At 42.8% G+C, this 14092-nt stretch overlaps 1 protein-coding gene across 2 annotated transcripts in view; it reads right to left on the bottom strand.

Moving 5' to 3' along the window:
* DPYS (dihydropyrimidinase) overlaps positions 1-11600 on the bottom strand; it is an 87434-nt gene extending 75834 nt beyond the window's left edge. For both annotated transcript variants that reach the window (XR_004435230.1, XM_033202551.1), the window contains exon 1: positions 11209-11600. Coding sequence is in view for 1 of the 2 variants with exons in the window: in XM_033202551.1 (XP_033058442.1) it covers positions 11209-11472 (264 nt within the window). In the remaining variant the exon portion in view is untranslated. The remainder of the gene's footprint in view (positions 1-11208) is intronic.
* Between the last annotated feature and the right edge of the window lie 2492 nt (positions 11601-14092).

Raw genomic sequence — 14092 nt, forward strand, 5'->3', positions numbered from 1 at the left:
TTTTCCCCTACTTAAAATTTATTTTCAATATTTTCTAAACTTTCTATTAAAATCATAATTTTTATATGAAAAACAAATATCTTACATATAAATATATGACACAAGGCATATATATGTACAGTCATGTACCATAATGGTGTTCTGATCAATGACAGGACCACAAATATGATGGTGGCCTCATAAGATCACAGTACCATATTTCTACTGTACCTTTTTTATGTTTAGCAATGTTTAAATACACATTTATTGTTGTGATTGCCTATGGTATTCAGTAGACTAACTACTGAACAGGTTTGTAGCCTATAAGCCAGAGGTCATAGCATATAGCCTAGGTGTGTAGTAGGCTCTACCATCTAGGTTTGTGTAAGTACACTCTATGATGGTCTCACAACCACACATTTGCCTAATGACACATTTCTCTGAATGTATTCCTGCTATTAAGTGACACATGACCATATATGGTGTATAAATTAAATAGATAGAGCTGTTGATGGTCTTCTTACCAGATTGAAGATATGATAGTCAAAGGGCCACTCTTCTAAAACTAAAGCAAATGAAAATTCTTGGGGCTACAATTTGAAAGCTCTTTTTTTTGAGACGGAGTCTCGCTCTGCCGCCCAGGCGGGAGTGCAGTGGCCGGATCTCAGCTCACTGCAAGCTCTGCCTCCCGGGTTTACACCATTCTCCTGCCTCAGCCTCCCGAGTAGCTGGGACTAACAGGCGCCCGCCACCTCGCCCGGCTAGATTTTTGTATTTTTTAGTAGAGACGGGGTTTCACCGTCTTAGCCAGGATGGTCTCGATCTCCTGACCTTGTGATCCCCCCGTCTCGGCCTCCCAAAGTGCTGGGATTACAGGCTTGAGCCACCGCGCCCGGCCAATTTGAAAGCTCTTAAATGAGGGTTGATCACAAATGCTCCACCTTCCTAATTAACTAGGAGCAGGAAAGAGAGAGAAGAGGAACAGCCACTTATCTTTTGCTTCTTCTTGTTCTGTTTCTTATCCCCATTTTTATCTCCCTCTTCTCAACCCGAGACTGGGAATGAGTTTGGAGAAGCTGTATTGAATCGGAAAGGATGGCTGGGGCCGAATTTCTCTCAAATAGCTACATGAAGCCTAGTTATTTCCTTTGCTTTTATTCCTGATTGACTTCTTTCCATTTTTATTTGTCAGTTAGCCAAACAAAATGGATTTAGCTTTTCTAATCTTGGCTCACAAATCAATTATTTCAGCTCCTAATTACTTTTGCTGCTCTTCCTTGTAAACCTTCCAATTTATTTTAAAAACTCTTTTGGGGGACAGGGGAGCCCATGCTGCTTCCAGAAGAAATGCAGTGGAACAGAAATTGAGATAGACTCTAACAGTGGGTCATAATGTTACACAAGATTTTGTTTAAGAATATTCCATAGTAAATTATTACTGAAAGTACAGTAGTTATCTCTTATCCAAGAGGGATACATTCCAAGACCCCCAGTGGATGCCTGAAACTGAGGATAGTATTGAACCCTACATACACTATATTTTTTCCTATATGTACATACCTGTGATAAAGTTTAATTTATCATTGGGCACAGTAAGAGATTAACAGCAATAACTAATAAAAAATAGAACAAATAGCCAGCATTGCTCTTGCACTTTGGAGCCATTATGAAGTAAAATAAGGGTGACTTGTGGGTGGCCACAAGCACTGCAATACTGCAACAGTTGATGTGATAACTGAGCCAACTACTAAGTGACTGATGGGCCGAGAGCATCTACAGCATGAATGCACTGGACAAAGGGAGGACTCACATCCCAGTCCCAGGCAGGATGGAGCAGGATGTCTTGAGATTTCATCACACTACTCAGGATGTTGTACAATATAAAACTCATGATTGTTTATTTCTGGAATTTTCCGCTTAAGATTTTTGGACTATAGTTGACCTCAGGTAACTGCAGAAATTGAAGCTATGATTCAGGGTACACTACTGTATCCAAATGCATTTTCTCCCCTTTTTGGGTGCCACCAAATTTTTATTTCTAAGCTTATCCTAAAACAAGTGACTTTGTTTCACTAAAATTCATCACAGAACCCGCACTACCCAAGTAAAACAAAAAGAAACCCAACAGTATGTTTGAGCCTTAGGGAGAAAAGTTCGTGGCTGAATTTCTAACTCTCTCACAATCACTGAAACCTATGAAAACAAGTTTCATGATCCCAACATCTGTATGAAATCCAGAAGCACACTCAGCTTTGTAAAGATGTCTTGTACATTCCTGTCCATGCTTGGCTTCTTGCCTCCCTAAGTTTGGAATATTAATCACACTATCATCCATTCCACCAGAAACTTAAGAGTTACGCTTGACACCCACTTTTCTTCCCTGTATCCCCAAATCCAATTCATCAACAAGACCTTGGAGGCTGTCTCCTATGAACTCCAGGAGCCTCTCCACTCCTGCATCTTCACCTCCACTGCCCAGTGCCACCATCATCTTCCCACTGGGCTAGCACAGTGAAGAAATGAGAAGGGAGGAAAAACAGAAAGGAAGAGGGCCATAAAGAGGGTGGGTTAATGAGTAGGTTACCACTGTGAGCAACCAGAGTTCAGTCCCCAGAAAATCCTCAGAGCAACAATGTGAACACAACTCCAAGGTAGGAGGTATACCTACTATATGTCTGCCCAGCCATATCTGCCACTTCCAATCTTTTACTGAGTTCTCTTTGCTCTGAAGATGGAGAAAAAACAATTGTTGCTCAACCCATAAGGTCCTGCATGACCTGAACTTTAGCTTTCTCCAAAGCTCTCTACTGAGTTTTTCCCTCTCAACTCATTCACTCCGCTCCACTGACTCTGTCCCTGCCTCTCTTAGGAGACCTGAGTTCTTTCCCATTTCAGAGAGAGACATCATTCATGTTCTTCCCTCCTCTACCCATTCCTGTGCTGAGTCTAAGCAATTCTTAACCCTGGATCATGCTGGAATAATACAGAAAGCATTTACTCCATTCCCCAGAGATTCTGATTTAATCAATGTTGTTTCATCTCTGTATGTTCTGTGCCCATTGCAGTACCTGGCACATGAATATTCTCTAAATGTTTGAAGGGGAAAGGAAGAGAAGGACCGGTGAATTTCCCCAAAAGTTAAGAGATGGAATAATTATGATGGTTCACTTTTCCAATAGCAAACTGGGAAACCTGTGTAAGTTGCGTGTTAGTGTGAAATGTCATTTCCCAAAAATATTGCTAGTCCTGGCCCCGGAGTTTCCTAGATCCTTCTATGAAAATGTTAATATGGAATGTCAATGCAGACCACATCTGAAGGTTGAATGCTCAGTTTTTCCAAAGTTCGCTACCAAATCAGTGTTAACTAGGACTTTTAACAAACACAATTTTAATGTATTTCTGTATCTCTGCCTCAAATAACTTCTTGACTTCTAAAAAAGATTACATTTTGTTTTACTTTCAGGTGAATTTTAAGGTCTTTGCTTTTATGTGTGAAAAACAGATCCTCAGGCTCAGGAACTCATCCATGACTATCACTATATAATGCAGTTTCCCTGTTAGGTGCAATGAAACATAACAGAAAAATTGAAGTGTCCTTTCTCAACTTGTTACTTGACATGTGAGAAGAAAGCACAAAGCAGTGTTGAGGCGTAGATGCTGGGCAGTTGCCCAGGCTCACTTGTCAGCCAAGTAAGCAGCTCAGAAACACAACCAGGTGATGCAGGCCACTGTGACTGATGACTCAGCAAAGGGGAAAATGCCGGATGTCACTGACCTCACATGTTTACTAAAAAATTGTCACAATCATCAGGCCGGGCGCGGTGGCTCAAGCCTGTAATCCCAGCACTTTGGGAGGCCGAGGCGGGCGGATCACGAGGTCAGGAGATTGAGACCATCCTGGCTAACATGGTGAAACCTCATCTCTACTAAAAAATACAAAAAAACTAGCCGGGCACGTTGGCGGGCGCCTGTAGTCCCAGCTACTTGAGAGGCTGAGGCAGGAGAATGGCGTGAACCCGGGAGGCGGAGCTTGCAGTGAGCTGAGATCTGGCCACTGCACTCCAGCCTGGGTGACAGAGCAAGACTCCGTCTCAAAAAAAAAAAAAAAAGAAAAGAAAAATTGTCACAATCGTCAAAGCACAGTCTATAAAGCTCAAACTTACTACATAAAATTTCTTATCAAAGTCCAGACAGATTAGAGACCCATATGCCTCTAGTCTGTTTACCACTGAGAACAAATACCATGGTTTTCATCTCTATAACCTCTGCACCAGCCACAATGCCTGGCACTTAGTGGGTTTCCAATAAATACCTGTTGACTAAATTAATGGAACCTAACAGCCAACTTGAAAAATCCTTAGTTTGGGATTATTCCATAGTAGATGGCAGTTGAGGCTCTAGAAAATGCCACTGTAGCATAAAGATTATTTTGAGCTCCAGATATTTGAGGTGTTGTTTTTTGTTTGTTTTCCTTAAGTCCCCAATCTGCTATAAAGCAAAGCCTCCCCAAAGACCTCAATTATCATAAATTCCCTCTCCAGGGATTTCATACCAGGGATGATTGACTTATCACTAGAGACTTGGAAGCTGACACCATACCTAAATAGACATTGTCACAAAACTATCATATGTCCCATATCTCCTTCTAAGGGCCTATTTATCTTTTCTAAAAGTCATTTGTTTTCCTATGTGTCTTTTCTCCCCATGACCGTCCCCTATTAAGAAGTTGTTTGTTTTTTTGCAAGTGCCTGCTCCGCCTTCTCTGCCTTCCCTTATTCTGGTAAGACAGTGTATAACCCCCAAAATCTAGCCCCCTCCTTGAGTCACATTTTTCTGTGAATTCCTACATATGTATGTGAATTTTTTTAATTAGTCTTTTCTTTTGTGAATCTCTCTTTGGTCAGTTTAATTTGCAGGCCCCCAATTACTAAACATAAGAGGGTCAAGGAAAAGATTTTCTTGCCTGACAGAAGCATCATGGAAACCTTGATTTCTAGACTACCTCTCTCAGACATTGGTATGGTCTGGCTCTGTGTTCCCAACCAAATCTCATGTTGAATTATAATCCCCAATGTTGGGGGAGGGACCATGTGGGAGGTGACTGAATCATGGGGGCATATTTCCCTCTTGTTGATCTCATGAGTGAGTTCTCATGAGCTTCCAGAGGCCTCCCCAGTCATGCCTCCTGTACATCCTGTGAAACTATGAGTCAATTGAACCTCTTTTCTTTATAAATTACCCCGTCTCAAATAGTTCTTTATAGCAGTGTGAGAACAGACTAATACAGACATTGAAAACACCCAGACCAGACATGTGAGAGAGAAAACAAGGGGTGGAGGTGAATAGCATGCCTATGGAATATCAAAGCTGAAAGAAGGCAAGTTGTGGAATCTAAGTTCAGTGAAAGGATTCCTAACACACAACACCCTTAACAGAACCAAAACTTTAGTTAGCATCAAGTGGTTTCAATTAATCTTTGAGTTTTTTTTTTTTTTTTTGCTTCTTCTGATTAGTCTGAAGGTTAAGTTTGTAATTATTAAATAGCCATTCAAGGAAACCACGGAATTACAAACCCTCAAAGCTGGAGCATCTAAACTACTAATACAACAAGAATGTTCAAAGCTCAGCCTCACCAGTTATTAAAGAGATGATCTTTTAAAGACAGTAAGGAGTGCTATGTTTTTCCTCTGAAATCAACATAGATTTTTTAAAAAGTCATTATCCAGGCTGGGCACAGTGGCTCACACCTGTTAATTCCAGCACTTCGGGAGGCTGAGGTGAGTAGATCACTTGAGCTCAGGAGTTTGAGATCAGCCTGGGCGACATAGTGAGACCCTGTCTCTACAAAAAAAAAAAAAAAAAAAAAACATTAGCTGGGCATGGTGGCATGCACCTACAGTCCCAGCTACTCGGGAGGTTGAAGTGGGAGGATTGCTTGAGCCTGGGAGATTGAGGCTGCTGTGAGCTGAGATTGCACCACTGCATTCCAGCCCGGGTGAGAGAATGAGACCCCCGCCTCAATAAAATAAAACAAAATAAAATAAAATAATGTCATTATCCAATATCGACCAGAATGCAGTGAAATGAGAATGATAATGGGCACATAAACTGAAGAGTAGTTTGAACGAATGTGCTAAACTCCTTTAAGATGTGTCTAATACTCATTGGCCCAGGCATTTTACTCTAAGGGATGATTTCTGAGGCAATCATCAAGAATATTAACAATAATTTACATATAAGGATGTCTGTCACAGCATTGCTATATAGTGGAAAAAAACTGGAGATCACCAAAATGTTCATCATGGAGAAGATGAGAACTGAACCATCAACATTTGGGAAATAGGAAGAAAAATGAGTTTAAAAAAATGAAATAGGAAGAAAAATGACCTCTCCTCTTGGAGGAGAGGTCACGTTTGGTTTGGAACATGCTGAGTTTGAGGTTCTTTTGGGATATCCAGGTTGTGATATCTAGAGACAGGCAGATATTGAGGCCTGCTGCTTAAGGAATATGGAGGCTGGAGAGAGAGATCTGAGACTCAGCCTCAGAGAGGATAATGTGGCCACAAAATCACGTTCTCCAGTGGTATTTAAGGACAGGGGAAATGCTTAATGAACAAGGCTGACTCCAATCAGTATGCCCAATTTGGTAGAAGGAAACAAATGTTTGTTTATATGTCCCCCCCCAAAAAAGAAATATCTAGAAGGATAGGGAGCCAAATGTTAAAATTATAGGTGATTTAAATATTATTTTTCTTTATACTCATCTGCATTTTTCTTTTTTAAAAAAGCAGTTAATTCATTTAACTAATGCATATTGAGTGACTACAATGTGCCAGCATTTTCTTAAGGTCTGAATGATAAGTACATATTGTTTTTATAACTTAAAAAACTCTTTTTGAATTGCTCATCTAACCAATGCCTCATTTCACAGATAAGAAAATGCTGACAATCCTGAGAGAGGAAGTTGCCCAAGGTCACAAAATCAGCCCATACAGTTCCTGAAGCCCAGCCTGGAGCTCCGGCAAGCTATAGAAAAGGGGATTTGATTTGCAACCAAGGTTTCTGAAGCACCGCTCTTCCACAAGTTGCAGAAGCTCTATAAATACAACTGTAAATGCGTGGTGTGCTTAATCACATGCCTTACACTGCCTTGTAAGTAATCACCACAATGGCATTTTACCAAAAAGTTTCAAAGCAAAATGTAATTTCCTTTCTCAATAATTTTGAGAACTTTTTGTCCTTTACAATAAAGAAAAAAGAAAAGCAAAAAATGTAAGTGTGTTGCACGGTTTCCCAATGTTTAAAAAGATGTTTCTCCTGCCAGCCTCTGACACTACTGGGTTTTTAATACAACTCCACCCACTCCAACCTGCATACACCTGTGAATATAAATTTATGTATATTTGAAAACTTGGCAAACTCTTATACTTCATTCTCTTATCACAGAATGTAGTAAAAGCAAAGTCACAATTCTTTCAAATTTATTGAATTCATACTACCTATTGAATAAAAAATTCCATTATCCTTCCTCATAGGTATTGAATTATCTGAAGACCACTGTACATCTGGTATAGACCAACAAAATGAAATATGATTTCTTTAAAGCAGAACATTATTTCCATTAGTTACTTCAGAAAGCTTTTACCTGTAATTAAGCTAATCAATTATAGGCTTTAAACCAATCTCTGACATGAATTAGATTTACGAAATAAATAACCTTTAGTTAATGTATAGTCATTTTTAAAATTGAGTCCCATCACAATCTAGTGATCGATAAATAGAGTACCACAAATAATATCCTTTTCTATTTGTCAGGTATTATAAATGATTAGCCTGCTGGATGTAGAATGCAAACAGCTATTGGTCTAACCTTTAGGGGCCCATCTCCTGAAAGCATAATATATCATTTTTACTTTATGTTTTTTCTGTACTTAAGGTCCATTTCTGCAGCCTTACAGATGATGTGGCTATAAATGCATGTATTATACAAATGCCTTATAAACCGAATACCTGCAGTGTGTATTTATTTTGATAACCTTAACTGCCTCTAGCTTTAGGAAAGTGAAGAGCTACTGTCTTTTCTAAAGATGACTCTGCTCTATTTTCGAGAAAAGATGCCTCGCATTAACATGTAACTTATGTGGCTTTGTCATCTATCACTTGCCACCCTGACAAATCTAAACAATTAGATGTTTTTTCAAAAGAACAGACATTAATAGGTAACAGCTTTAGCAATGGGTCAGGCAGTACTGAATCTGAAGAGTCACTCGATCAGTTACAGCCCTAGGTGTACAACCTTAGGCAGGTAACTTAAGCTTCAGTTTCCTCAACTGTAAAAAAGTAGACAATGACATCTGGGATTTTTGGAAGATAATGCATAACTTATGACATTGCCTGGTATGTGCTTGATAAAATAGATGGTACTTATAGGTATAAATAAGAAGATGTTTTTCAAGTTTAACATATCATACAACAATATTTACAAAAGGCCCATCTTTGTCTCTAGCTCCCCAAAACAAACACCCACCAACGTTGCTTTGGGGATTATTGTGAAGGCCAGGAAAGAAGACAGAATAACTCTATAATGCCCTTCGTCCAGAATTCAGGCCAATGTAATGTTCATGTTTATCTATACTTCCCCATCTGGTTCACTTTATGAAGCCTCAGCTGTTTCTGGGGTGGCAGTGGTTACCTCTTGGGATCCAACCAACTGACTCTGAAGTAGACTATTGCAACACAGCCCCTTTGTGAGTACTGTTTAATATTCAACAGGACTTTGGTATTTGCTAAACTTTTGACCTTAATATCTCTGACCATATCGTTTTCTGCTTAAGATCCTAAACTCATGAAGAGCATGTTTTTGTTTAATGTTTTCACAACTTTTAAGTACAGAAATGCTTAGAGGATTGGTTGGTGGATAAATCCTTTGAGATGTTGACAACATACTATACCCCATAAGGACCTACATTCTCAGTTAAGAATTGTAAATCTCTCTAAACTAGAGAATCCCAGAATGGCTAAGGAACAGATAGAAGACCAGGAAGACCCCACTTCCCAGGATCTTGGAGCATGCAAAGATAATCTTGAGAAAGAGAGGGATTGCCCCCGTCCCCCACAGCATTCCCGTTCCTCTTCTTTGCTGCTTCATCTGGACGACAGAAAGAGAATGAAAGCTACTGCTCGGCTGTAAGAAGGAGAATGACGCTAGTGGTCAGAAATAGCAGCTCCCCACCTTGCAGATGGGAGTGTTCAATGGGATGCCCTGCCATCAGCAAAGGACTTTGTTAATGATAAGTCTATGACAACAGAAAGGGCTTGTGCTATGACTGCAAGTTCTGACATTTTAAATACAAGTGTACACACACAGACACATGAACAATATGATCTCAATTACGTAAAACAGAGCATATTAAAACGCGTAAAGGCAATGCACCAAAACATTGGCTGTCACTGAGAGGGAGAATTATTAATGTTTCTCTTTTTTTTACTTTCCTATTATTTTTCCAATTGTTTCTTATAATCACATATTGTTTTGATAGCTAAAAAATTCATTAAAATGTAAAAATAATTTCATTCAAATTGGGTGCATATTACTTTTTAGCAAAAGGGAAAAATGAATAAACAAAACAAAGTTTGCTAATCTTTAAACCAGACAATGATTTTCTGTTAAACATTCCCGTTAATCATAGAGGATTGGGGAACTTGGAGAGGGAGAAGTGTAAGGAGAGCAGAACTGTCAGAAATCAGTATATGAATGAAGTAGCTATCACCAAAACTGCTTTGAAAGACCGTCAGCCTGTCCACAGTAACATGGGAAGAGAAAGACAGAGAGGGGTGGAGGGGGTGGGGGGAAGAAGGAAGGGAGGGAGCAATGGAGAGAGGGAGGGAGGAAGGAAGGAAGCCTACTATACACTGGACTTAATAGCCCAACTTGTTTCGCACATCAAGGTGTGGTCCAAGTGAAAAGCCAAGGCCTTTAGGATATCAATACCCCTTCACTTTGGAAGGAGCCATTTCTCTCAAGGCAGCTCAAAACACAGGACTCAAGGAGGGTGTGGGCTTTACTTTAGCCCAAGTGCTGAGAGTAGAATTTTCACTCTATGTTCCTGTAAAGCTGCTCTGTTAGTCTCTTGATCTTGTGTTGAGGAGGTTTGGGGAAATGTTGCAGGGGTGTCCAATCTTTGGCTTCCCTTGTCTTGGGCCACACATAAAATATACTAACACTAATGACAGCTGATGAACTAAGAAAAAAAATTGCAAAAAAAAAAAATCTCATAATGTTTTAAGAAAGTTTATGAATTTGTGTTGGGCCACATTCAAAGCCATCCTGGGCTGCATGCCGCCTGCAGATTGGACAAGTTTGGTTTAAGTTTCCTTCATTGACCCAAACTTTTAGGCCTTTGTATCTAGAGAAATCCAAGCCTACCTCCACCTGGGTAGTGGTGATCTGACTGCCCTCCTGCAACATCAGTAAAACTATGGGTACTCCAGCAGCAAGAATGCTGTGTCCCCAGCGCAAGTGGGATGGAGAAGAGAGCCTGTGAGGCTGCGTTGGTGTGTGTGAGTGCTGCGAGATCGTTTCTGGAATACTTTTTCTTCTAAACCCTGGTCGGAGCTATATTTTTTTCTACTGCGGGTGGGAGTGGGGGCAGAGGGTAGGGGACGGGAATGTGAACACAGTGGGCATCTAGCCCACTCAGACATATCACCCGCTACACTGCTCACTTTTGAGTCAAGGCTGGAACTACCAGGTGAATGGATTTTTCATTTGGTTTTGGCTGGGGATAAAGGATGGGTCGAAATGGTTGGGAGAAATGACTGGGACTGCCTACTTTAAAAAAAGATTCTAAAGAAGGTATGGAAGATTTCTGACTGCCACAGGACACCAATCAAAATGGGGTGGCGGGCGGATTTGGGGAGTAAGCGGTATAGAGAAATGCGGTTAAAGGGATGGTCTTAAACTCGTCAAATTAAGCAAAGGGAGGAGTCGAGGGCGCCTGGTTGAGTCAAGGCTGCTGGGCTGCTGCCCAGAAGGGGCCCCTGGAAGGGACCCCAGCCAAGAGAATCTGAGTCCCCTCTGACACCCGCCGGGGCTGCGCTCCTTCCCGCCCACCCAGCCCCTCAGCACCGCGCTGTGCGAGGTGGCCCTGCTGGGGACCCCAGGACAGCTGGGGAGGCTGCCCGAGGCTCCGTGGGTACCGCGGGGCGGTGGCGAGGCGGGGCAGGTACCTTGGTGCCCTGGTGGAAGTCGTCGATGGACCGCGAGCCCATGAAGGGGAACTCCATGTGCGTGTGTGTGTCGATGCCTCCGGGCAAGACGAGCTTGCCGGCGGCGTCGAGGACCCGCAGCCCCACGGGAGCGCCCCCGGGAGGCAGCAGATCGTGCCCAAGCGCCCGCACCACGCCGTCCTCCACCAGCACGTCGGCTACCTCCGAGAAGTCGTCGTTGACCACGCGACCCCCGCGGATCAGGAGCCGCGAGGGCGCCGCCATGGCAAGGGGCGCGCCGGGTCCTACTCGGCCCAGGATGCGCGCAGGGGCTGGGCTGGGCTGGGCTGGCCGGGCTGGGGGTGCCCTCCTGCAAGGTCCCCACCGACAGTCCCCGAGATCTGGCGCGGGTCGCAAATGCGGAGCACGGCGGCCTGACGGATTTATGACCTGGCCGCACATGCGGCTCCTCCCCCGGGAAGGCTGGGCTGGAGCCCAAAGGCCGGAATTGAAAAGGTCCGTATGGTCCTGGCACGCTCAGATCCCAAGTGTTCTGCGCCCTGAGTCGAGGTATCCACCCAGGCTTCGGAGTCATTGGAAGGGAAAGATCTTGGAGTTATAAGAGAAAGGGACATGCGTTTTTCATCATAAGATTAGGCGCTTGAGGGAAAGAAATCCACCTCATTCTTTCCCTTGGTTGGGGGTGTGTTTGTACCAAAAGACAGATCCAGAGGGAGAAGGAAAGCAAGAACCATCACCAGAAGTAGCAACAAAAATACCCAAACACACCCAAGCCAGAACAGAGCCACTCGATCTGGGTTTCCTTTTAAACGTTCTTAAGCCAGGAGCAAATTATCATATAATCCCAGTAATTGGCAGACACAGGGAAAGATCAGAGTAAAATATTTAATCTATTTGAAATAAAACGACTTGGTGTCAACTATTCTCCACGTTTTAATGATACAACACATATCAGCAGGTGTTTCTTGGAAAATAACTGGTACTGTAACTCTAAAGATTCAGATTTCTACTCCCAGCTTTTCCACAAAACCAGTTTAGAGATCTTCAGTTAAATCTTTTATTCTCTTGGTTTCTCAGTTTTCTCATATATAAAACTGAGTAATACTTGTTCTTGCCTTCCAGATTTGCTTTGAGAAGCAAATATGATGATGGCTGTGAATACACCTTAATAAAGTGGGAAGCACCATGCAAATTCACTTAAATATTGGTTTTGTAAGGACTACAAAGCTTACCTGACTAGGGGGATTGGTTAGAGGGCTAAGTGAGAAAGATAAACCACATTTCCACCCTCAAGTAGCTAACAGCTAACAGTGACACACGTACATATTTCAATATATAAAGCAGAACATTATATATTTGAGCAGGGATAAAGATAAGAATTTAGAGGAAAGAGTGAGTTTATTTCTGGCTTAAAGAAATCAGATATGGAAGATTTGTGAAGAGGTATTTGAACTAGGATACAGAGAATGTGAACACTCAGAGATGAGTGGTGGAAAGAGGACATGGTACTCCAGGTAGAGCGAACAGAGTGTGTAAAGGCACAGAGAGGATGAAGGAATGCACTCCCTGTGGTTAAGCTACGAGGGATAGGCTTACACTGAATCCTGGACCATCCCTTTGCTTATAGGGGAGGAGAAGGAAGAAGAGACAGAGTGGTCAGAGAGAAGGGAGACCACAGGTCTGTGTGATGGAAGACAGGAATGCAGAATTTTAAGAAGGGCAACAGGATGGAATCTTGCAGAAGGGTTATGAAGGGTTGTGGGGAGGTGGGGTGGGCATCTGCTGACCAGACATGTATTCTCATCCTTACTCTGTTAAGGGTCACTGGCATTTCTTTGGTGGGAAATCCTCTGCCTGAAGTCTCAGAACACTTGTTTTGGAGAAACTGATGGTGAGAGACAGGACTAGCTGGATTTCCTAGGCTGACTAAAAATTCCTAAGCCTAGTTGGGGAAGGTGACCGCATCTACCTTTAAATATGGGGGTTATATCTTAGCTCACACCCGATCAGTCAGGTAGTAAAGAGGGCTCACTAAAATACAAATTAGGCTAAAAGCAGGAGGTAAAGAAATAGTCAAATCATATATCGTCTGAGAGCACAGGGGGCCGGACAATGATCAAGATATAACCCCAGGCATTCCAGCAGGGAGCGGCAACCTCCTTCGGGTCCCCTCCTATTGTATGGGAGCTCTGTTTTCACGCTATTAAATCTTGCAACTGACTGCACACGCTTCTGGTCTGTGTTTGTTACCACTCCAGCTGAGCTTTTGCTCACCGTCCACCACTGCTGTTTGCTGCCATCGCAGACCCACCGCTGACTTCCACCCCTCCGGATCCAGCAGGGTGTCCGCTGCGCTCCTGATCCAGCGAGGTGCCCATTGCCTCTTCCTTCAGGCTAGAGGCTCGCCATTGTTCCTGCATGGCTAAGTGCCCGGGTTTGTCCTAATAGAGCGGAACACTAGTCCTTGGGTTCCATGGTTCCCTTCCGTGTCCCACGTTTTCTAATAGAGCTATAATACTCACTGCATGGCTGAAGGTTCCATTCTTTGGACTCCATGAGGCCAAGAATCCCAGGTCAGAGAACAGTAGGCTTGCGCCATCTTGGGAGTGGCCCACCACCGTCTTGGGAGCTCTAAGAGCAAAGACCCACCCATAACAATGGGACCTCTAGCTCTGTGACTGAGCTGTCACCTAGACTCTTCCAATCAAGGCAGGGAATCCTCAAGCCACAGTGATGATACAGGGATGGGCACATGCTCCAAGCTGACTTCTCATGCCCAATAAGTGAGTGCAGATCCCAAGACTTCTTGTTTTTAGGTTGAGCAGACAAGAAGCTTGTTCTTTCCTCTTGGACTTGAATCCTAGGGAGTGTAAACAAGGAGCTT

This window comes from Trachypithecus francoisi, unplaced genomic scaffold (genome assembly GCF_009764315.1).
Source record: "Trachypithecus francoisi isolate TF-2019V2 unplaced genomic scaffold, Tfra_2.0 Lachesis_group7, whole genome shotgun sequence".
Taxonomy (NCBI): domain Eukaryota; kingdom Metazoa; phylum Chordata; class Mammalia; order Primates; family Cercopithecidae; genus Trachypithecus; species Trachypithecus francoisi.